The sequence below is a fragment of the Muntiacus reevesi genome, chromosome 7, assembly GCF_963930625.1.
Source record: "Muntiacus reevesi chromosome 7, mMunRee1.1, whole genome shotgun sequence".
In the NCBI taxonomy this organism is placed as follows: Eukaryota; Metazoa; Chordata; class Mammalia; order Artiodactyla; family Cervidae; genus Muntiacus; species Muntiacus reevesi.
In genome coordinates, this window is record NC_089255.1 from 79,986,425 (window position 1) to 80,011,963 (window position 25,539).

At 43.6% G+C, this 25,539-nt stretch overlaps 1 protein-coding gene across 11 annotated transcripts in view; it reads left to right on the plus strand.

The window, feature by feature from the left end:
- Window positions 1-25,539, plus strand: part of SIPA1L1 (signal induced proliferation associated 1 like 1) — a 373,204-nt gene that overhangs the window by 338,402 nt on the left and 9,263 nt on the right. For all 11 annotated transcript variants that reach the window (XM_065940374.1, XM_065940373.1, XM_065940380.1 and 8 more), the window contains 3 exons: window positions 17,975-18,214; window positions 18,990-19,155; window positions 23,705-23,951. In XM_065940374.1, coding sequence (XP_065796446.1) covers window positions 17,975-18,214; window positions 18,990-19,155; window positions 23,705-23,951 — 653 coding nt within the window. The remainder of the gene's footprint in view (window positions 1-17,974; window positions 18,215-18,989; window positions 19,156-23,704; window positions 23,952-25,539) is intronic.

Sequence of the window (25,539 nt, forward strand, 5' to 3'; positions counted from 1 at the left end):
TTGTTGTCAGTCATTGATCAGCTTGTGTGATAGCATCTAACCTTGCCGTCTTCCAGTCCTCTTTTATGCGCTAAAGAAAAGCAGCAGAGAAGTTGAGTTTAGTTTTACTTTTCCAGTGGGAATCCAGGCACATAATCTGTCAGTAAACCCCAGTTAATCTTCACAAGAGGGGACATCCTTGACTTAATTTGGATTTGTTTCACTTGATCAGTTAAATAGTCAACTTTGCCCGTTGTCTGTATCGTTACTGATAAGATTCACACACTTCCCATCTTTTAAAACGTTGATGATATGAAGCATTTCCTGAGTTTTATCTCTGTTTACCACTACCATGTTGCAGTAATAAAAAGTGATTGTGACAGGCCTGGAAACTGCATGGCCCCCTAAGCAGAAAAGCAATTGGGAAAGCCATCTCAGGATTCTTAGGTAACATGTATCCAATTTCCGGTCCATAATTCAGAAAATAGAATGTTTGATACAGATGGAATAAGGGAGTGTTTGGAAAACAGAAAGCCAGGCGTCAAATACCATGATAATATAATATAGACATAGAATCACTTGACTCAGTTATGTGACTGGCTTGCTGTTTCTAGCACACCCACTGTCTCATTAAGTACAGCCTGTGCACTGACTCAGAACATTTTTCAGTTCACAATAGTTCCTCTGTGGTTTTCAGGTTTACCTTGACTCTTAGATTTGGTTTTCAGTTCTTCATTCTGAAAAGAGAATGTCTTTTTTGAAATAGTACTCCATCTGGGGAATGTATCTCTGATCTAATTGGATGGCAGAAGAAAGTCACAGGTCTTGTCTAGAATGGCATCACTCTGGAGTAAAGTTAAAAAGTGCTGGGCCTCTGAAGCCGAAGCTCAGAACGTGGGCCGTGCAATCTAACAGATCTACCAAATCCTAGGGGAGGTACAAAGCCCCCTCTGAAAAGTCGGCACCTGGGTTAGCGTTGTCTGAATGTGCTGACTGCGACTGCCTGAAGGTCTTAAAGGATTAGCCACATTTTCTGCTTCCAACTGACCATGCAGAAATCATTGAAATCATCATTTAGAAATAGCTCTTCTGTTGAAAGTCAAGGTTGCTCAGGAAGAATGTGGCCTTTTAGGGAGGATGGCAGGGCTTCCCACCCACTGGTAGGTTGAGTCACGTTTGTTTGCGACTCCGGTAAATACGGATGCTTTGTGACTCCAGTTTGTTGATCTTGGCAGAGGGAGCTGGATAATCAGAGCTTTAGCAGACTTCCTTTTCTGGAGGAAAGGGGGGACGTAGCCACCAAATGCATATTGCTCGAGAAACTAAAATCACTGCAAATTAGAGTGTTTGTGTCCTCGGAAGACAGGAACAGCAATTAATGTGGAGATCTCTTGACAGTGCATAAAAGAGCTTGTACCTGGGACTTGGTGACAAAATCTAAATTACAGTGATTAAGCTCCACTGCGCATTTCTGCCTGGGCTGTGTTCCTGCTGCCTCTGTCCCCCAATCTGCCTGTTGATGGCTGTGCAGTTTATGTGTGGCCCTCCCATGAGAACTGCTTATAATGTAGGTTGGTAATTACATAGGGTTATTCTATCTGGATGTCATTGAGAGGAGCCATACACATTGAAAGCTTTCTACAATTAAAAAGTCTATTAGTTGCTCTTAAGTGTTACTGCTAGAATATACATTGTCTGTGAAGCTTGGAAATTCAGGGAGAGATCTTTTAAAAAGAAATTTGTTTTTGTAATGGGTGTTTCACTTGCAGGTCTTAAACCACCCAGAAAAATGATTCGTGGTGAGCATAGGAAAGGTGAAGATAGTTTCAATTTTAGTATACTCTTATCAACTGGGTTCACTTTGTCTTAGAATTCTGGCGTCGGAAGTAGGCAGTGTCTATTTGTGTGGTGACTGAAGAGTTTCCTAGTTTACAGAACTCTCATCCTGCTGACCAGCGGCCACCGCTGATGGCAGAACTAAGTTCATGACCACGTAGTATAAAGCTAAAGGGAATTCCCTGGCAGTCCAGTGGTTAAGACTCTGTGCTTCCACTGTAGGGGGTACAGATTCCATCCCTGGTTGGGGAACTAATATCCCAAATGCTTCAGTGTGGCAAAAAAAGAAAAAATGTTAAAAACCCCATCTTGGACTTGCACACACGTCTCGTCTGTAACATCCTGACCTGACCTGTTTTGAGGAATCAGAGATCAAATTGCCAACATTTGCTGGATCAGAGAGAAAGCAAGGGAATTCCAGAAAAGCATCTGCTGCTGTTTCATCGACTACACTAAAGCCTTTGACTGTGTGGATCATAACAGACTGGGTGGATCATAATAAACTGTAGAAAGCTCTGAAAGAGATGGGAATAGCAGTCCATCTTACCTGTCTCCCGGGAAACTGTATGCTGGTCAAGAAGCAACAGTTAGAACCCTGTATGGAACAACTGATTGATTCAAGATTGAGAAAGGAGTATGACAGGGCTGTCTGCGGTCACCCTGTTTGTTTAACCTATATGCAGAGCACGTCATGAGAAATGCTAGACTGGATGAGTTACAAGCTAGAATCAAGATAGGCAGGAGAAACATCAACAGTCTCAGATATGCAGATGATACCACTTTAATGGCAGAAAGCAAAGAGGAACTAAAGAGTCTCTTGATGAGGGTGAAGGAGGAGCGAAAGAGCCAGCTTATGACTAAATGTTAAAAAAATTAAGATCATGGCATCCAGCCCCATTACTACATTTCAAATAGAAAGGGAAAAGGTGGAAGTAGTGACAGATTTTCTCTTCTTGGGCCCCAAAATCACTGCAGACAGTGGCAGCAACCATGAAATCAGAAGAGGATTGCTTCTTGGCAGGAAAATGATGACAAACCTAGTCAGTGTGTTGAAAAGCAGAGACATTACTCTGCCAGCAGAGGTCCATACAGTCAAGGCTGTGGTCTTCCCAGTGGTCACATATGGTTATGAGAGCTGGACTGTAAAGAAAGCAGAATGCCAAAGAACTGATGCCTTTGAACTTTGTTGCTGGAGAAGACTCCTGAAAGTCCCTTGGACAGCAGGGAGATCAAACCAGTCAGTCTTAAGGGAAATCAACCCTGAATACTTGTTGGAAGAACTGATGCTGAAACTGAAGCTCCAGTATTTTAGTCATCTGATGAGAACAACCGACTCGTTGGAAAAATCCTTGATGCTGGGAAAGATTGAGAGTAGAAGAGAGCGTCAAAGGAAGAGATGACTGGATGGCATCACGGATGCAATGCACGTGAACTTGGGCAAACTTCGGGGAGATGGTGAGGGACAGGGAGGCCTGGTGAGCCCCAGTTCATGGGGTCCCAGAGTCGGAAACGACTGGGTGACTGAAAAACATGTGATCACATATACATTTGGGGAGAGGGATAAGAAGGTTTATTAACTACAAAATCAAAGTTGTTTTTGTTTTTTTAGTTGGAGTATAATTGCTTTACAATGTTAGTTTCTGCTGTACAACAAAATGAATCAGCTCTTTGTATACATAGATTCCCCTCCCTCTGGGACTGTGACCTCCTGCTCCCCCAGTTCCACACGTTTAGGTCATCACATTGCACTGCACTCGTCTTCCTGTGCTAAATCACAGCTTCCACATGCTATCTGTTCTACACGTGGTAGTATATATATAGGCTTCCCGGGTGGCTCAGTGGTGAAGAATCTGCCTGTCGATGCAGGAGACACAAGAGACACAGATTTGATCCCTGGGTCAGGAAGCTCCCCTGGAGAAAGGGGATGGCAACTTACTCCAGTATTCTTGCCTAGAAAATCCCACTGACAGAGGATCTTGGAGGGCTACCGTCCTTGGGATCACAGAGAGTCAGATAAGACTGAGCACCAGCACAGCATCTACATGTCAGCCTGATCTCCCAGTTCATCCCACTCTCTCCTTCCCCGCTGTGTCCACACATACATTCTCTACTTCTGTCTCTGTTCCTGCCCTGGAACTAGATTCATCTCCCATTTTTCTTGATTCCACATGCATGTGTTAATATACGACCATTTGTTTTACTCTCTCTGACTTAACTCACTCGGCATGACCAACTCTAGGTCCGTCCCCATCTCTACAAATGATCCAATTTCATTTTGCTCCTTTTTATGGCGAGTAATATTCCACTGTATAAGATGTTCAATTCAGTTCAGTCGCTCAGTCATGTCCGACTCTTTGTGACCCCATGCACTGCAGCACGCCAGGCCTCCCTGTCCATCACCAACTCCCTGAGATTGCTCAAATCCATGTCCATAAAGTCAGTGATGCCATCCAACCATCTCATCCTCTGCCGTCCCCTTCTCTTCCTGCCCTCAATCTTTCCCAGCATCAGGGTCTTTTCAAATGAGTCAGTTCTTCACAGCAGGTAGGCAAAGTATTGGAGCTTCAGCTTCAACATCAGTCCTTCCAATGAACACCCAGGGCTGATATCCTTTAGGATGTACCGGTTGGATCTCCTTGCAATCCAAGAGACTTCAAGAGTCTTCTCCAACACCACAGTTTAAAAGCATCAATTCTTCAGTGCTCAGCTTTCTTTATAGTCCAACTCTCACATCCATACATGACTACTGGAAAAACCATAGCTTTGACTAGACTGACCTTTGTCAGCAAAGTAATATGTCTGCTTTTTAATATGCTATTTAGGTTGATCAAGTTTTTCTTCCAAGGAGCAAGCATCTTTTAATTTCATGACTGCAATCACCATCTGAAGTGATTTTGGGGTACATGTGTGTTTTTGAATTATAATTTTCTCAGGGTATATGCCGGTAGTGTGATTGCTGGGTTATATTTTTAATTTTTTAAGTTCCATTTTTAATTTTTTAAGGAACTCCATATTCTCTAAAAAGGCTGTATCAATTTACATTCCCACCAAAATACAAGAGAGTTCCCTTTTCTCCACACCCTCTCCAGCATTTATTGTTTTTAAGTTTTTTGATGATGACCATTCTGACCATTTTGATATGCATTTCTGTAACAATTAATTGGGCTTGGTAGGTGGCTCAGTTGGTAAAGAATCCACCTGCCAATGCAAGAGATGCAGATTTGATCCCTGAGTTGGGAAGATCCCCTGGAGAAGGAAATGGTAACCTACCCCAGTATTCTTGCCTGGAAAATTCCATAGACAGAAGCCTGGCAAATGACAGTCCACTGGGGTTGCGAAGAGTTGGACATGACTGAGCACAAATAAGGAAGGGAAAATTAATGATGTGGAGCATCTTTTCAAGTACCTCTTGGCCATCTCACATACACATTTTTACTTCCCTCCAGTAGAAGAGGATTTCTTACCCAGTGTATTCATCCTGAGCACCTTTGCATAGTATGTGCCATACTATACTATGAGCATAAAAGCTAGGTGCTCAATGCACCAGCATCATGGATGCTTAGTACATTTTGATGACCAACTAGGAATAATTTCTCCCTTAGTCTTCCTACTTTTTCCTGACGTCTCAAGGTCCTTACTAATAAACCAGTTTGAAAATAGCATAAATTCTTAACTCCTGACTCCTCTGGAAAACTACCACTACGTTCCAAAGTTTATTGTATAGATGTGTCAGTATTTGCCCAGAGCTACAGTGGTTTTTTATGAAAGTACATATTTAAGAGTGTACATAGAGTCCTTGTATGGCATGAGTTTTTCAGTAAAGTCACTTCTATATAAGATTTTTTATCCTGCAGAATATGACATGGGGAGACTTTATAACAGCTTATCTACAAATATCATTCAAAATCTGGATATAAGTCTGACTTTCACTAGAGCCAGTGATTAAAAGCCAGGAAAAATGGCTGCCCACAGATGTCAGTACTGTTTAATTTCATGAATGTGTTTTTTTCTTCTGGTTGACCTAATAAGTTAACTATTCATGCCAGAAAAGGTATATGTTTCTTGAGAGTAGGGTAAAGAAGCATTTCTTATATTCAGTTTACATGGAAGATTAAGAAATGCCTCAGGTTACCCTGGCATAGTAACAATTTATGTATGAGTGTCTGTATGTAATGTGTCAGAGCTTATGAGTTTAAATTTTGTTCTCTGCATTCTTTGGCACTGTGGATGGAAAATGGGCCTTCCTTCTTTGTTTAGAGATTACTCTGTTGTCTTTATCTATAATGCTTCCCTCTTAAAACTCTTCTGCCTGGAATCTTTTTAAATTACTAACAGTCAATGTCTCTCTTCTACATTTTTTTCTTAAGAGTCAGACTGAATTATTTTTCTAAGTTTAATGGGCTTAAACTTTAAAGTGAAGCCTCTAAAATCCCCCAGGACTCCTCTCCAACACGTGGTTGGCTCTACTTACCATGTTTATGAATCGTTTTCATTGATAATTGTTGCTTTGTCGTCCCACACACCGTGAACATCAGGGTTCTATTTTATTTTTCTTGAACACATCAGAACTCCAGGTGATCTGGCCTGTCTTGCCCCATTTCCATTTCTTATGAAAGCTTATGAGAGTGGGTGATTATTTTAGCCAGAACATTGGTGATATTCAGCTCCCCTCAACAACTGTGAAAATCACAACTACTGTGGCTGAAATTTCAACATTGAGAAAATGAGAGCTCTCATCAAGCCCCAGATATCAGATTTCTTGATGCAGATGTCATTAATAGCAAGGAGAGAGATTCCATAATCTTTCAGAGTAATCTGAGTATGTCAATCCCCTCACTCTTCAAAAGTTTGTCCTGTGTCTGCCTATCTGAAATTTCTCTGGCTGCAGCTTTTTCTGAGCTGTCTTTTCTAAAGATTGAAGATTTTTCAAGTCTAAGATTATGAAACGTCTCTATGCCAATAAGAGACAGTTGGAAATAATATATAACACCGTATATATGGTAATAGTCCTTCACTTCCAGCCAAGTCCAGAGAGAAATGTAGGGGAAATAGACTTGGATCCTGAGATTCAGGTTCAAGGCTCAGTTCTGTCATTGACCAGCCACAGGGCCTTTGGCCAATCCTGCTGTTTCACCAAGCTTGTCCCTTAGATTCGTATGCTCATTTGCTCAGTCGTGTCCGACTCTTCACGAACCCCATGGACAGCAGCCTGCCAGGCTCCTCTGTCCATGGGATTTTACAGGCAAGAACACTGGAGTGGGTTGCCATTCCCTTCTCCAGGGGATCTTCCCAACCCAGGGATTGAGCCCAGAGCTCTTGGGACTCCTGAATTGGCAGACAGGCTCTTTACCACTAGTGCCACCTGTCTGTAACTAATTAATACCTAGTCCCCTTACTAAATGGTTGTTTCTGTGTTTGCTGAGGGTTAAGAAAAAAAGGTTATCAAAGGTATTGCAAACTGCAGGTGTACTTTTAAGATGAAAGGTTTTGTCGTTTCCTTCTTCAAGGGCTTTCCATTACTGAGTATACTTATCTTGCTACTTTCCCTTCAGTAAACATGTATCTCCCAAGAAACTTGGCTCCTCCAGTTTCCTGCTTTTTCTTCATCCTTTTTAGATGCCAATTCTGGACATGACTCTCTTCTCGGCTATGCCTAATAAAGTGATAATGTTCATAGTTACATCTTGTTAGCTCCCTATTAACTAGCTCAACATTGTAGACCTACTCAGCTTTAGGTCCACCATGACCCATGAGGTCTCTTCTGCTGGGTAGGCCTAGACAGTCATTTCCCAGTACCTTATGTGTCCATGTGTTCTTGTCCTTATTCACTATCTCCCTTCTATAGGCGAACAGTTTTCTTTGCGGCAGTCACTTGGATATCCCCTTTGCCAGCTTCACCATTCCTGCTGCATTTCTCCCCCCCGCCCAGTTCTTTAGAATTAGCGTCTTCAGAGCCCTCCTAAAGTTCAGGGCCAGTATCAGACAGAATTGGCTAGTGCTGCACACAGTGAGGGGAGTCCTCCCTAATCGTTATCCTCCACATTATCTGTCACCCAAGATTGTTTGTTATCTGTACAAGTCATCACAGGAAACCCGATCAGCTTCCCTCCCCTTGGTATCAGGCCAGCTTCCAGCCTTTGCAGACCTTGCCAGAGCTGCTTGACAAGTGACTAATTGCTGCTCTCCCCCTCCTGAAAATACCATCCCAGGCTCTGTAAAAGCCACCCCTCTCTGTCATGCCTGGATAGTAGGGGACTCCAAGTGTTTTCTTCGGCAGCTCTCAGTGGTACAGAGTGGTGGGCAGATGTTTCCTGTAGGAAGTGGTGGCCTCGTTCATGACCCAGAAATTGCAGCACGGTTCCCCAGGCCCTCGTAGCTTCATCAGTTGGGGCGTTGACTCCCAACCTGCAGGGTGCCCTGTCCTGTAGGGATCATCCCTTCCCGAGATCAACAAGCAGGTGTAGCTCCTCCTCTGCGGTGTGCGCCCACCGTAACTAGTGCCCTTTTTGGGAGCTAGTCCTCTAGCGTTGTCTCCTGTAAAGTCTGACCACAGCTGGGAATGTGAATAGCCAGGTAGCAGCACTCTGTTTCATGGTTTCCTTCGAGCAGCAGGTCGAGATGAGGAGTTTGGACAGATTCAGACTGTCTCAGATTCTCCGACACCCCATTGCCTCTTCTCTCTTTATGAGACGAATCATGCATGTGTGTGTTCTCTCTTCCTTTTCACAATTCATGTCCTGTGCACCCCTAGTTCATAGTAGCACTGTCTACATTAGCCAAGACGTGAAGCAACCTAAATATCCACTGACAAAGGCATGCATAAAGAAGATGTGGTATATTACACAGTTGGATATTACTCAGCCATAAAAAAAAAAATGAAATAATACCATTTGCAGCAACATGGATGGACCCATGATCGTACTAAGTGAAGTCAGTCAGACGGAGAAAGACAAATATTATATGATATCACTTATATGTGGAATCTTAAAAAAAATGCTGCTAGTGAACTTACTTATAAAACAAGAGAGAGACTCACAGACAAGAAAATAACATGATAGTTACCAAAGGGGAAAGGATGGGGAGGGATAAGTTAGGAGTTTGGGATTAATACACTACTGTATATAATTAGATAAACAAGGACATACTATATAGCACAGGGAACTCTATTCAATATCTTGTAATACCCTATAGTGTAAAAGAACCTAAAAAAGAAGATAGATAGATAGATAGATAGATATATGAATCACTTTGATGGACACTTGAAACTAACACAGCATTTTAAATCAACTGTTTCAGTTGAAAAAAATTTTTTTTTAAATTCATGTCCTGGAAAGACCAAATAAATCAAATGTTGGTCCATTTTTAAGAGAGGGAAAGGGCCCTATATATACTTCATGTAAGAAAGAAAACTCGTGTCTCTTCATGTCTAATCCAGGAGCATCCTGAATAATTCTTGGGCTTCCCTGATAGCTCAGTTGGTAAAGAATCCGCCTGCAATGCAGGAGACCTGAGTTCAATTTCTGGGTCAGGAAGATCTGCTGGAGAAGGGATAGGCCACCCACTCCAGTATTCTTGGGCTTCCCTTGTGGCTCAGCTGGTAAAGAATCCGCCTGCAATGTGGGATACCTGGGTTTGATCCCTGGGTTGGGAAGATCCCCTGGAGAAGGGAAAGGCTACTCACTGCAGTATTCTGGCCTGGAGAATTCCTTGAACTCTATAGTCCATAGGGTTGCAAAGAGTCAGACATGACTGATTGACTTTCATTTTCACTTTTCCAGTTTAGACATACATACAGCTAGACTCACATTTTTCTACAGACAGAAAAGTAGCAGATACTGCACTTGTCACATCTAACATATCTTCTCTTTTTGTTCCATATTATTGGCTCATTACCTTCTTACACAGTTCCTGGGGAGAGATCTAATTTGCCATGGGTACAACTAGATTGCAGCACATTGAATTAATAGAAAATCTCCAGGAAAATGAAACAGCTCGGCCACACAGTTCCGCTTTGAAAGTATGAAGCTGACAGCTTCATTTCAGTTGTTTGTAATTAAAACCACTTCAGAGATTACTTGGGGTAGTGTGTGGAGGCAGGGCCCTCTGTGTGGTTCAAGGCCAGGTGGAGGCAGGGCCCTCTGTGTGGTTCAAGGCCAGGAGGATTGAGCTACTTCAAGGAGACACACACACACACACACACACACACACATGCACACACACGCGCGCGCGCGCGCGCACACACACACACACACACACACACGCCTGGAGAGGGGGCCACAGGTGAGGGAGGAGACAACCCACTGTGGAGTAGGAAGAGAGTTGTGGGCTAATGGAATTATTCTTAAGCTCTTCAGAACATGGGAGTCCTTTGGGGATTGTTAAAATGCACATTTCTGGGGTTCAATGAGATGGGACATGAGCCAAGGAATCATTATTTATATCCACACTTGCAGAGGACCAAAGTTCACGGCTACAGAAACACTATTTGGGTGTCTTTCCCCTCTTGATCTTGACTGTGTGAAGCTGGATTTTGATGAAGTCATAATAATATGATAATTCAACTGGATTCAAGCAGTTCTCAATGGGGGTGCATACTTGGGGGAGATTTTTGCCAACAAACACAACTCAGGCATCACCCCAATTCTCTTATATTAAAATCTTTGGAATCAGGGCCTCAGTTCAGTTCAGTCACTCAGCTGTGTCCGACTCTTTGCGACCCCGTGGACTGCAACACACCAGGCTTCCCTGTCCATCACCAACTCCCAGAACTTACTCAGACTCATGTCCATTGAGTCGGTGATACCATCCAACCATCTCATCTTCTGTCATCCCCTTCTCCCACCGTGAATCTTTCCCAGCATCAGGGTCTTTTCCAGTGAGTCCATTTTTCGTATCAGGTAATCAAAGTATTGGAGTTTCAGCTTCAACATCAGTCCTTCCAATGAATAATCAGGACTGATTTCCTTTAGGATGGACTAGTTGGATTTCCTTGCTGTCCAAGGGACTCTCAAGTGTCTTCTCCAATACCACAGTTTACAAGCGTCCGTTCTTCAGCACTCAGCTTTCTTTATAGTCCAACTCTCACATCCATACATGACTACTGGAAAAACCAAAGTTTTGGCTTGATGGACTTTTATTGGCAAAATAATGTCTGCTTTTTAATATGCCGTCTAGGTTGGTCATAACTTTACTTCCAAGGAGCAAGGGTCTTTTAATTTCATGGTTGCATTCACCATCTGCAGTCATTTTGGAGCCCAAGAAAATAAAGTCTGTCACTGTTTCCATTGTTTCCTCATCTGTTTGCCATGAAGTGATGAGACCAGATGCCATGATCTTCGTTTTCTGGATGTTGAGTTTTAAGCCAACTTTTTCAGTCTCCTCTTTCACTTTCATCAAGAGACTCTTTAGTTCTTCTTCCCTGCCATAAGGGTGGTGTCATCTGCATATCTGAGGTTATTGACATTTCTCCCGGCAATCTTGATTCCAGCTTGTGCTTCCTCCAGCCCAGCATTTCTCATGATGTACTCTGCATATAAGTTAAATAAGCAAGGCGACAATATCCAGCCTTGATGCACTCCTTTCCTGATTTGGAACCAGTCTGTTGTTCCATTTCCATGTTCTAACTGTTGCTTCTTGATCTGCATACAGATTTCTCAGGAGGCAGGTCAGGTGGTCTGGTATTCCCGTCTCTTGAAGAATTTTCCACAGTTTGCTGTGAATTAAGGCCTAAGAATGTGTATTTTTAAGGCTTCCAAGTGATCCTCCTGTGATGACAAATTAGGGGACAAATGAACTAAAGTGCTCACCTTCAAGCTGTGAGTTGTACGCAGTTAAGGAAGAACTACCATTGCATCAGTCAGTTGTTTTTGCCTTTACCATTGTTCCCAAATCTAATCAATTGTTAAGTAGGACGGTCCTTGATTATAACCATTAGTGAACAAAAGTATGCTGACATTTCACACCTGGGAGCTAGTTTCAGTTGTCCTGTTCACAAATAAAACCAATAATCAGGGCCTGTGGTCACAAATAAAGCCAGTAATCAAGGTCTATGGATAATTAAGCAGTTATCCTTTTAATAATACACTTATAAACAGAAACATACTCTGTAAGAATAAAGCAACATCCAGTTTTAAATAGTAAATAAAATACACTATCTTTGTGCAAGAATATCCCATGTATTTAAAACGGATGGCTAATTTGTGGTTTATTCAACAGTTTCCTTCAACAAATATTGAGTACCTATAATTGTCAGGGACTATTCCAAACAGATATAATAGTGAACAAATCAAACAAAAATTTCAGCCCTTGTGGAATTTATATTTAAACAGGGACAGACTGTCCTGACCCTGTCCACTTGTGAACGGCCATAAGAAAAATGAACACATCCTCTCCCCAAGGCTGGCCATTCCAGGAGATTTGTAAGATTAATCATCTTTTACTTTACTCCCTTACACCCCCACCTCTATTCTATAAAAGACACTGGCATCCAGACTCCAATAAGACACTTTTTTTTTGAGACATTAGTCTGCCATCTTTGCGGGCAGACAGACTATAAACAAGATAAAGAAATTAAATATATAGTATGCTCTGTAGATAATAAAGAGAATCCCTCTGTGCAATTAGTATTTTACTGGGAGTCTATTGCATTCCGGTATTGTTAAATATATTTACAAAGATATCCCTGCCTTCAAAGAGTTTATCATGTAGTACAGCAACTTACTAAATGCTTCTCAAGAGAGATTATGGTAGTAATTTAATTTACATAGTGCAGGACAGAGCTCCAAAAACTGTATGTGCTGTACACATTACTCTGCGTTTGAAGTTCCTTAGCCTTTTCTATAACACTCCCTTTTATGCCACACATTCATTATGGCTAAAAACGGCATAGCTGTGTCATGAAACATGGGGGAAAGATGTATAAATTAACAGACTGTGCAATTTACATTCTTTTCCCATGGCTAATTATTTCTATTTCGACCATACATTTATGGTCCTTTGAAAGCCGCAGGGTTTTGAATATCGATATTATCACATCAACATACTTGTTGCTGAGGAACGTAAAATAAGGGCAATCAAATGTGCCTGTGGTATAATGGTTTTCAGGGTGTGAGATCAGGGCCGCCACATCATCCTGGGAACAAGTTAGAAGCACAAAGTCTCGTGTCCCCCACCCCACCCAGGCTCCCAAGTCAGAATCTCTGGGGTGAGGCCCTCCAGTCTGTATTTTAATGTGGTGATGAGGGAGAATGGCTCGAGTCATTCAAACACATGTCACTCACTGGCGGATACTGATCAAAGCAGGTGAAGCAAGTGTGTGATTGTCCAAGGTGAGTGCACTAGATCCTGATTTTATGGCTTTGCACTTTTCTAGAATATGCTTCAGATACTAACCAGGGTTGAGGCTTGAGACATCTCCACATCTGGGTTGTGAATGTATATGAGGTGGGTATAGTCAGGTGTATATGAAGTTAGGCTTCCCTTGTGGCTCAGCTGGTAAAGAATCTGCCTGCAATGCGGGAGACCTGGGTTAGATCCCTAGATTGGGAAGATCCCCTGGAGAAGGGAAAGGCTACCCACTCCAGTATTTTGGCCTGGAGAATTCCATGGACTGTATAGTCCTTGGGGTCGCAAAGAGTTAGACACGACTGAGCAACTTTCGCTTTCGCTGTCCTAGTCAGGTGAAAGAAATCTGCTAACCAAAGATTAAGTCTTGTCACTATGTAACAAATAGTGGTACACCTCTCACCTGATTTTAAAGTACCCCAAAGGCTGTGTTCTCATACTATTTCAGAAACTTCTCTGGGTTGATGCTCCCTGTGTGGATAATGCATTTGCGGTTAACCTCGATTTCTGGTGGTGTTATCTATGGGTTTGCCTGCCTATATCTTTATCTGTCTTTTACCATCCCCTTGTTTCATCTTTCCACTTTGTCTCTTTTCCATAACAGAATCCTACTTTTATTATTTTGTTCTTACTGGCTTAATATACTGCACTTGTGGAGGAGTTCTGCATTTCCTTAACTCTTAAAGCAGACAAATGGAGTATGTTATCAAGAGGTAAAAACTAAATGAGATTGCATTGCTTTTAAAGTTACGTTGCCCTTGGAGGTTTTGTGAAGGGTCTTCTCTTTCCCCTTCTCCCTAAATAGAAAAATCTCTGGGGAAAAAATTGTTATTGTTAGAGGGATAATGAGAGTACAGCTAGGCTTTTAAGTCTCTATTGAATTAGTTACAGGATTGCTTCTGTTTCATGTTTTGGTTTTTTGGCCGAGAAGTACTTAGGACCTCAGCTTCCTGACCGGGAATTGAACCCATGCCCTCTTCCCTAGAAGGCAGCGTCCTGACCACAGGACTACCAAGGAAGTCCCCTTCGTTACTCATTTTTAAGATGATATTTTTTGTAGTTTGAACCTGGTTCCTCCTTTTTAGTTGCAGAAATAAAGGAGATGGTTATGTTTAATCTGACGTTTCAAGGCCCAGTTAGTGTGGAAAACCCTTGAGATCACCTTTTCCCTGTGTCCTGTTCCTCCCCCCCACCCCTCCAACTTTGTCCTGCTCTCTTCGAGTCTGTTGGAGAGCCTCAGGAACTGATTCAGCCTTCTTCTTTCAGGTCATCTATTTTTGCTTTGTTTTTGTGGACGTGTTTTCATTGAAGTGTAACAGACATACAGAAAAAGGCAGAGATCATCCGTGTACATCAGGGTGGGTTTTCGCAAAGTGCACTTACCCATGTCATCACTACCCAGGTCAAGGACTAGCTGGAACTTGCCCAGCAGCCGGATACCCTTCCTCCCACACGGCCCCCTCTCCATCACCTCCCCTTCCTCCCCAGCTGAACACTATCCTGAATCCTGAAGTCACACACTCACTATGCCTGTCTGGGCGCTTCATGTCGGTGGAATCATCCCATATGTATTATTCTGCATCTGGTGTCTTTAAGTCAACATCATGTTGGTGAGATTCGTCTGTGTTGCAAACAGTGTCCATTTATTTTCATTGCTGTATTATATGTCCATTGTGAGAAGACACCAGTTAGTTTATCCATTCTGTTATTCAGCACTCGGAGTATTTCTGTGTTGAGGATATTACAGGTTCTTTTACATGTCCTCTGATACATATATGTATGTACTTCTTTGCAGTATATACCTAGGAGTGGAATGGCTATCGTAGGATTTACGTATATTCAACTTCAGCAGAGACTGTGAACCAGTTTGCCAAAGTGGTTGTAGCCGTACGCTCCTGCAGTGTGTGAGACTGTTGGTTGCTTCACATCCTTTCTAGCATTTGATACTTTTTAATTTTAGCCACTCTATTGTGTAGTAGTCCCTCTTTGTGGAGTTAATTTGCATTTTCCGGATAACTCATGATGTTGAGTGTCCATCTTTAATGGCTTTTAGATATCCTCTTTTGTGAAATTCCTTTCCAGATCTCTGCCCATTTCTCTGTTGGGTTGTCTCTCTTGTTAATTTTTAGGAGTTAATTATGCATGGATAAGAGCCCACTGTTGGATATATGTTTTATGTATATTCTCCTGCTCTGTGTCTTTGGATGAATAGAAGTTCTTAATTTTAATGAATTTCAATCATTTTGTTTATGATCCAGTTAAAGAAACCTCTGTCATAAGGATATTCTTCCATGTTACAGTCTAGAATCTTTAGACATACATTTAAATATAAGTCCAATTGGAATTGATTTTTATGCAAGTTTTGAGGTGAAGTTCAGTTCATTTTCATATATGTGTGTGTACACATATGAAAATATAATGTGTGTATGTGTGTGTATATGCACATACTTTATATATATATATATATATATATATATATATATATAAAATCTCTGGACCATTAGGGTTTTACTTTTTGTTGTATTTTGTTTTGCTTTTTGCTTAGTTTTTATAGTGAACTTTTAAAATTTTAGAGTAATTTTTAATTTGCAGACAAGTTGCAAAGAGAGTCCAGAGAATTCCCACGTACCCTTTGCCCATTTTCCCCTGTTCTCATTATCTTACGTCACTATCATACATTTGTCACAGTTAAGGAGTCAATGTCAATGCATTTTTATTAACTAAAGTCCATGCTTTATTCAGAGTAGGATCATTAGGTTTTGACCAGTGCGAGTGCTATTGAGGAATGCTTTGAGACCACATCCTGTTAACTAAACCTTCAGTAACCAGCTCCACTGGAGTGACTTGTCTTAGATCTCAGCCTAAGCTGGAGAACTCAGCCAGGCTCAAGAGGCATGAACCTAGGTCCCATGAGACCACTAGGAAGGAACTGTGGAAATCCTGCAATCAGAGGTCTTCCAGGTCTGACATCTGGAGAAGGAAATGGCACCCCACTCCAGTACTCTTGCCTGGAGAATCCCATGGACGGAGGAGCCTGGTAGGCCACAGTCCATGGGGTCACGAAGAGTCGGACACGACTGAGCGACTTCACTTTCACGCATTCGAGAAGGAAATGGCAACCCACTCTGGTATTCTTGCCTGGAGAATCCCAGGGACGGGGGAGCCTGGTGGGCTGCCATCTATGGGGTCACACAGAGTCGGACACGACTGAAGTGACTTAGCAGCAGCAGCAGCAGCAGGTCTGACATCACCTTAAACTCTTCATCTCCAGTTTTGAAAATCCTGCCTGAGTTTTAGCAGTACAATAAGCAGTCTTCTCCTTGAGTCCTTGAGGACTTTAATTTTGTAACTTCTAACCAAAGTTTAAAATATACCGATGATGAGCAGGTTTTCATTTTTAGTCATCATGCCTAATATTACATCCCAGGATTTATTTATCTTATAACTAGAAGTTTGTACCTTTTGAACTTTCTTTAACCATTTCACCCACCACTCTCCAGCCTCTACCTTTGACACCTATTCTGTTTCTAGGAGTTTGGTTTTCTAATTTTTTGAGGAACCTCCATACTGTTTTCCAGACTGTCTGCAGCAGTTTACATTGCTGCCAACAGCAATGTAATGCACAAAGGTTCCCTTTTCTCCAGATCTTCACTCACACTTGTTATTTCTTATCTTGCTGATAATAGCCATTCTAACAGGTGTGAGTTCTCATTACAGTTTAGGTTTGCATTTCCTTGATGGTTAGTAATGTTGAGCATCTTCTCCTATACCTGTCAGCCATCTGTATGTCTTCTTTGGAAAACTGTCTATTCAAATTTTTCTACCCATTTTTAAAATTCAGATTGTTTCCTTTTTTTTGTTCTTGAGTTGTATAAGTTCTTTATATAGTTTGGATATTAACCCCTTATCAGATACATGATTTGCAAATATTTTCTCTTGTCCAGTAGGTTGCTTTTCCACGCTGTGGGTGATTTCCATTGCCGCCCAGAAGCCTTTTGGTTTGATGTAGACCCTCTTGTTTCAGTTTGGCTTTTGTTGCCTTTGCTTTTTGTGTCAGATTCAAAAAATGACTGTCAGGCAGCTTCCTGCCCGTGTTTTCTTCTAGGAGTTTCACTGTTTCAGGTCCTGCATTCAAGTCTTTAACCCATTGTGAGTTAACGTGTGTGTGTGACGCAGGGTGGTGGTATCATCTAACCTGATAAACAGCTTTTTAGAGAGCGTTACTATCGGGTTCTGGGGGGAGGGAGACCTCCGGGTGCCCCTTTGGCCTTGGACGTGCGCATGAGGAGAGCTCTGTGGCTGAGCCGGCCTCCTCTCCCCTCTTGAGCTCGGGCCTGGGGAGTGTCACTGTGCCCCTGAGTTCTGAGGAAGGGAGGGCGGGGAGCTCTGGATACTGCCAGGCCTTTTCTTGCCAACTCCCCCGACACACACACATACACACACACAGACACAGAGACACACACACACACAGACACACACAGACACACACACACACACACCTCTGCGAGACCTCTGTACCACACTTCAGCGGTGCTGGTGTACTTCAGAGTGTCCCTGACAGTCTTAACTATTTTTACTTTTCAGCTGAAAGTGCAGAAGCAGCCCCATCACCATGTTTTACTTTGACAGCGGACATCTAAATTGAAGCGAAAAGGCGAAGGCAGGCCAGCCAGCCCCATTAATATTTTATGAAATACTCATTGTTCTGTAACCGGGCCGCAACCCCTGTCCTGGACGATGCTTTTACCGCTGGCAGGCCAACCCCCAGAGGCACACACAAACCCCATCGTTTTTTCTCTGTCCTGCCTCTCCTCAGTACCATGAGCTCGCGACACTCCGCCAGCCCGGTGGTCTTCACCAGTGCCAGAAGTTCACCGAAGGAGGAGCTTCACCCGGCCGCCCCCTCGCAGCTCACGCCTTCCTTCTCCTCCTCCTCGTCCTCCTCCTCCGGCCCTCGGACTTTCTACCCCCGCCAGGGCGCTACCAGCAAGTACCTGATTGGATGGAAGAAACCCGAAGGAACCATAAACTCCGTGGGATTTATGGACACGAGAAAGTAAGGACTCTGTTGCTTCTCTTGCTGGGCGCTTTGCGTTTCACAGGACAGTGAACAGAACTGCCTGGGGCAGTTTCCTGCAAGAGAGGAGGCCGGGCTCCAGACGGGGGAGAGGGTGGTCTTGTAGGGAAGTTATTTTTCTTCCCACATGAAATGTGTCTTACATTGTTTCTCTGCCACATTCCTTAAATAAGATGTATTGAAAACCTTCAGATCTGAGAATCTCAGAGTCTCCTAGGAAAGAGTCTGTCTGAAGAACAAACTTCAGAATAATCGCCCCTTGGGTGTTAAGACCACACTGGTCCTTTTGATGCTATTAATCACAGCCCTCCCGTGTAATTCCTAACTGGCCCAGGAGGGACTATTAGAAAGTAAGTGACCACCTCTGAACATAAAAGAACTTTTGACAAAATAGTACAGCAAAAAATAAAGGATCCAGTCAATGACATTGTTTTTGTTTCTATAGAGATTACATTTGGGATTCATACCCTGTGGTCTTTTTTATTAGTAAGTCTGTTGCTAATTTTGGCTTGTGGAGTTTTATCATTTCCTGTGAAAGAGTGATTTATTCATCAGGCTTTTTATTTTGTATTTCAAACTGGTCTTGTTTCTCTTTACAAGCACTTATCCAAATAGATTATTAATATAATTGAACAGAAGTAATTCTCCTCTCTCTTCTAATAGGTCTCCATTGACTTACCTCTTTCAGACCTCATCACACCCTTGAGTCCACCTCATCAAATTAACTTCTCCCCTCTCTTTCCCTTCTTTCAAGGCGTCATCAGAGTGACGGCAATGAAATAGCCCACCCCAGGCTGCGTGCCTCCACCAGGGACCTCCGGGCGTCCCCAAAGCCGACCTCCAAGTCCACCATTGAGGAGGATCTCAAGAAGCTCATTGACCTGGAAAGCCCAACCCCTGAATCCCAGAAGAATTTTAAGGTACCGGTCAGGGCTTGGGGTTTACAGTAGTCAGAGAGAGGCCAGACAGGGCAAAAATTCTCCAGGAAGTGGTGGTTCCCAGCTACTCCTCATCGGGCCCTCCCTTCCCTCCCCTCCATCACCCAGCCATCTCAATATTTAATTCATGTGTTTTCCAAGTGTCCTGTCCCTGCGGCCACATCCCTTGAGTCTGGGTTTATAGTAACCTATCCCCACCCCCAAGGCTCCTTTTCTTCCACTGTATCCTACTTAGGATGCACAAGCTATACTTTCTTGACATTATCACTCAAGACGACATTGCTTCTTTTGTGGGTATGGTCAGCTTGGGAGGACCCTTCAAGCCCATCTCAGACTCTGCTTTCTTGTCTCTAAAGCGAGCCATCTCACTCCCAAATGAGCCAGCAGCTGGTGTTGGCTGAGCTGGGCCCAAAGGTATTATATTTCACATTTAGCATAAGGTGTTCCTGTCTGGAGTGTACTGGGTGGCCCCACAAGAAGAGAGTCCACCACTCCAGAGGGTCATGGGTGCACACTTTGATGTTTTCTGTTCTCTGTGTTCTCAGTTAAATGATTTGTAGTCTGTTTGAAGTGACTAAAAAGCTTAGTTTAAGAGGACCTTTGAGAATTGATGGAAAGTGGAAGCTGACATATTTCCTTAACCACTTACCATCCTCAGAGGGCGAGAGACGTGCCCAGCGTGATGAGCCGTGTGGTCTCGTCTTATCCAGGCTTCCTCAGCGCCATTCTAGTTTCTGTGCACACACACGTTCCTCTTTGTCTGCGTGTGCAACACGTGTGTGTGCGTTCTTCTAGATAGGTCAGGTATACATCTGAACCTGACAGATCAACGTCTCCAGAGATGAAATGTACTCCAAAGACCATTCTGGAATTTTGCAGAGAAATCACTGAGTTATTAACATAAGCATTAACATCATAAATCATTTTAAAGACTTAACATTCTGGATTTCTATCATTTCTGTTTTATAAGCCAGCACTTAACAGTTCTGACTCATCACCCAGGGCACAAATGGTTTCCTTAGCAACCCTGCAAAAGATAGTACTTGAAACTTCTTTCTTTACCCATCAAAAACCAAAGAGGTGTATTAAAATTTTTAACTACCAGTTTCAAAATTATTTCAGATTTTTCCTGAGGTTAAAGGAAAATAAAATCTGCCCTGAAAGGAATCTTTCCTCCAATTCTTAGTTTAACATTTTTGGAAAGGGGCAGGCTCAGAGCTTTCTTTCTTTTGATTTACTCCTGCAGTGAAAATAATTGAAAGCAAATGTCTGTCTTGCCCTTATTCCAGGCCTTGGCTTTTATTTCCAAAGTGAATTACTTTAACATTCCTATTTGAAACAGGAATGCACATGCTTTATGTGTTGACTGTATTGCCATGAGACCCTCTGCAAAGAAAGTGCTTCTGCTGGTTGAACTATTATGGGGAAAAGGCTGGGAGCAGGAGCTGGAAAACTGCTCTGTTTTCTCTCTTGTGTCATCCTTTTTCATTTGGCTTCAGATGAGTTCAGCTAAGTAGCTCTGTGTGTCTTCTGAGACTCATCTGAGTGACCGTGCCTCTGCTGTGTCAGTGAGGCCAGTGCGCCCTTGCGAGGTCTCCCCCGCCACGCCTGGCTCAGGGCTCCAAGCCACTGCATCAGGCTTCAGGGTGCAAGGAGTAGCCTACTCTGGGCAGTGATCCTTGGAACCCACTCACGCCACATTGGCAAGGGCCACTTGTGAGCCACCATGAATATCAAATGACAGATTGTTCCCAGGCTCATCTGCCAGCAGAGAGAGACGACCGCTGCAGGACATGGCCACACTCTGCTGGGCAGGCTGCAGCGGGGAGGTGGGTGTCTGGGAACCCCAAGGCAGCTGCTGTGAAACTCGTATCTCAAGGAAGAGGGCAGAGCTGTAACATTCTGAGAAACCTCATTGGCAGGCAGAGCTGGGATCACCGTATTCTCCCCGAGGGCTGAATGCAGTCCAGCAAGCGAACAGAACAGTAGTGCAAACCCAGATCCCTGCTCTCCAGCCGGCACTCTCAGATACAGACCCGAGGAGAGGTGTCACGCAGGGACCTAGTGTTTAGGAAGAGATGGTACTTTTGTTTATCCCAAGTGCAAGAGCGACCCATTTCACTGAGAGCCAGGGCGCATGAAAAGAGTGAGGAGAGGAAGGAGATGGACCCTGAAGCAGGAGGCCACCTCTCTAGGCCTGGCTCGATCGGACTCAATCAGTGGTGCCCAAATGATTTTAAAGTTTAAGAATCTTTTTGTTTCCTACTAACAGTTACACACAGAAGCCCAGCACATAGAACTGAGATGGCAGAACTTCTCCGACAGGAAGGGTGGGGTGTGTTGGACTCCTGGGTCCCGCCTGAGCACCTCGTTTCCCCAGGCAGTGATGCCAGGAGGAACCCTTAGGGCTCCTTGGAACAGAGTTGAAATCCCCCTTCCTAGATGCTCTCTAAAATCCTTTCTGAGTCTGCCACCCCCTGCCTTTTGGTTCTTTGCTGGGGGCTGGCAGCATGGGGCAGCGCCACTCAGCGATCTCAGTATGACCTCCAGGGGAGGCAGAGGGTGCCCTAGGGAACTGGGTAGGTACACACACCTTTGAGGCTAGAATTGAAGGGGACTGAGGGTGGGAGCCATTGCATATGCTTGGACCAGACTAGTCCTGCTATTTTTTAATTGATAGAAAGCATCTAGGCAGACCGCTTCCTTCCCTCTCCTCCCTTAGTGCAAGCTGTTATAACTTAATAAATCATGCTGTCCAAAGGATCTCTTCAAGTAGCTATTTAGCTTGAAGTATATTAATATTTTTCAAAGAGGCTGAGATTAGAACTGGTGAAAATTCTCTCCTCTATAAATTTATCAGGGTGGGGATATTCACTGGAAAAGGAAATCCCTTGGCCAAACCCAAAGGCACCAAAAAAGATGGAGAGCAGTTTTTTTAATAGATCTGAGATCTGAGCTGGTAGGCAGGAGCTTTATGTAACAGTTCTGGAACCTTGGGCAGGTGGAGCGAGATGGTCTGCTTTCTCTTTTAATTTACAATTGGCAAGCTATTTAACCTCTCTAACGCCCACTCTTGTGGGTGAAGTGAGAAAGGAAATCATCATTTCCATTCCAAGTCCCTGCCCTCTTAAAGACCCTCATAGCATTTATCACAGCAGCTTAGTTTTCAAGGTAAGCACATACGTACTTTGGGTTTAACTCATGAATTTTAAAAAGTGAACACAGTCGGCTACACTTGGAGCTCATTGACAATGCATTTGATTACTAATTTTTTCATATGGATGTTGCAGCTATGCCTGCCACATTGTGGACAGCTTTGACTTGATCAGCCCTTGGCTTGGTGCATGGAAGTGTGTTAGACCCCGGAGCCCATTGAATTAGTCTCAGCATCAGCTCTGTTCTCAGCCTCCTAGATGGAGCCGTTGCCGTATCACTATCTCTCTGTCCCTTCAAAGCAGCGTGGAAAGTTTCACAGTGGCTTCCTGCCAGCAGTGACTCAACCCTCCTACTCACATCCTCACCTGTTCCCCACATTGTTCTCCCTGCCAAGGTGAACAGTCGACTAAGAGGAACTGAATAAGGATAACTCCGTTAACAGACCACATACTCTGTTGGCTTGCAGGATGCTGGATATTTCAACATTGTTAACATGTCTGTTTTTTCCTTCATGAATGGGTTTCTCAGAAGCTTGCTGTTTGCACGAAAATCTCAAATAAAAGTCAAATCTGGTCACTAAGGCAAAAGACATTAACAAGAGATACAGCCATCCGGAGCTTTTGTCATTTTTATATAACTGTATATATACTTGTCTTTTATAAAGATAACTTCCCTATTTTTATTTCACCAATAGAAATCCATCCTAAAAAAATAATCTCCCGAGCTCATTAAAAATAATATTAGTCGTTCGAGCTTTCAAGAGTCACCTATTATTTGAGTGACTGTGTTGTGAAGATCAAAGGCTCTTGTTGCCTGGCAAACACATGTCACTTGACAAGCTTCTGAGGATACCTTCCGGCATCGTGGCTGTTTCCTTGGGGACCATAACGTAATTTTGGAGCACCACTGATGCATGCCGTTGTGACCAGTCCAGCATTTCTTGGAATCCTCAGAATAATCCTGAGTGCTTTTGTGCCCGCATTTCGTAGATGAAGAATTGGGTTCTGAGCGATAACATGATTTGGTCAGTGACACGGGATTCAAATAAAACCCGTATTTATCTGTTCTTAAAGTATTGCTGTAACCATGGCACAATAGTGATGAAACCGCTTCATCCTACATCTGAATCTTGTACTGAGCACTCTTTGACCACAGCCGGCATGCTGGGCTGGCTGGGTGAGGCTGATACGACCAGGAACTCTGCTTTGCCCTTGGGGGTGTAGAGATGGTGGACCCTGAGGCCTCCTTTCTGGGCTCCAGGATTTGAAGGGTTGTGTCTATGAGAGTGATTTTGTTAACCTGCCCATCCCGCACCCCAGGTCGTGGGTGTGTGACCCAGAAAACTGACTTCTGCGGTCCCGATGCTGTTTTTCAGTTCCACGCGCTCTCCTCTCCTCAGTCGCCCTTCCCCACCACCCCCACGTCAAGGCGGGCCTTGCACAGAACGCTGTCCGACGAGAGCATCTACAGCGGGCAGAGGGAGCACTTTTTCACCTCGAGGGCTTCGCTCCTGGACCAGGCCCTGCCCAACGACGTCCTCTTCAGCAGCACGTACCCCTCTCTCCCCACATCTCTTCCTTTGCGGAGGCCTTCATACACCTTGGGAATGAAGTCCTTGCACGGTAAGCCTATCTCTAGCTGCAGCTAACAGCCCTGCTGATGCTGACCCGTGTCCCCCAAAACACCTGCCATTCACTTTGCTCAAGGGTGCTAATTAGAGGAAGTCCTGCTTGCTTGCTCAGGTTATCTGGGCGCCCTACCCCGCCATTCAGCCTCTCACCTAGCATCCCAGCCACAGGGTGTGAACCCTGGGCCTCACCAGACCACAAGACTCATCTTGGATTCGTTTCAGGTGTCCCACACAATGATTTGATATCTGTATATATTGCGAAATAATCACAAGATTAACATCTGCCACCATACATAGTTTAAAAGTGTTTTTAAACTAGAAGTTTTAAAAGTTTTTTAAAAGTTTTAAAAATTTAACAGTTTCAAAAGTTTCTTTCTGATGAAAATTTTTAAAATTTACTTTTCTAGTAGCTTTTAAATATGCAATACAGTATTAGCAGTAGTCACCATGCTACAGATTATATCCCCATGAATTCCTTATTTTATCCCTGGAAAGCTGTACTTTTGACTCCCTCCATCAATTTCTACTACCCCCACCCCTACTTCTGGCAACCACCAATCTATTCTGTGACTATGAGCTCACATTTTTTTAGATTCCACACCTAACCACACATAAGTGAGATGGATCATACAGTATTTATCTTTCTCTGACTTTTTTCATTGGCACAGTGCCCTCAATGTTCATCCATGTTATTGCAGATGACAAAATTTCATTTTTTAAAAGATTTATTGGCGTATAGTTGATTTACAACATTGTGTTAATTTCTGCTACATAGCAAAGTGATTCTGTTTTATATATATATGTTCTTAAATTCCATTATGGTTTATCACAGAATATGGAATATAGTCCCTGTGCTATACAGTAGGACCTTGTTTGTATCCGTTCTATGTGTAACAGTTTGCACTGTAGCAGTATTTTTAAATCTCCTGCCTTCCTGGTTAGCTTTCTCCCTGCATCATTCCTGCACCCCTAACCCACGTCCATGACTGTTCCTCTTCTTCTCGGTCCTGTTCCCCACACGGTCCCCTTCTCCAGGGCAGACATCACTCAAGGGTCACACCAGCTTCTCTCTCTTCCCTCTTTATAGGAGGTCCACCTACAGCATGACCCTGGTTTCTCTTTGCTCTAAAAGGCCACCTGCAGTGAACCAAGGTAGACACGTGAACTGACCACTTTTACCATCTGGACAATAGGAAGCGCCTCCGTGTGGTGACCTCAATAGTAACCATATTTTCTCCCCTTCTCTCCCTACATTGGGACCACTCTCCCTGCACTCCATTCCTCGTACAACTTCCTGCCAACGTCAAATGCTTCTTTCACTTCCTTTTTTTTTAAACCTTTATAGTGATAAAATTAAGCCCTCTGGGAAGTTTTTATCTGCATGCATCATGTCACAGGAGGCCCTGTCCTCTAGAAGCTCTCATGCTAAGAGGACAGCCTGGGCACCTGCCTCCCACCCACCTTACTGTCCCGGGGTTGAAGGCTGGCTCTGAGGGAGGGGAGGGGCAGCCCAGCCTCCGCAGCCCCTTCCGCCACCCCCTCTTGCTTTCCTGACAGTTAGGCAGCAGCCTCAGTGACCC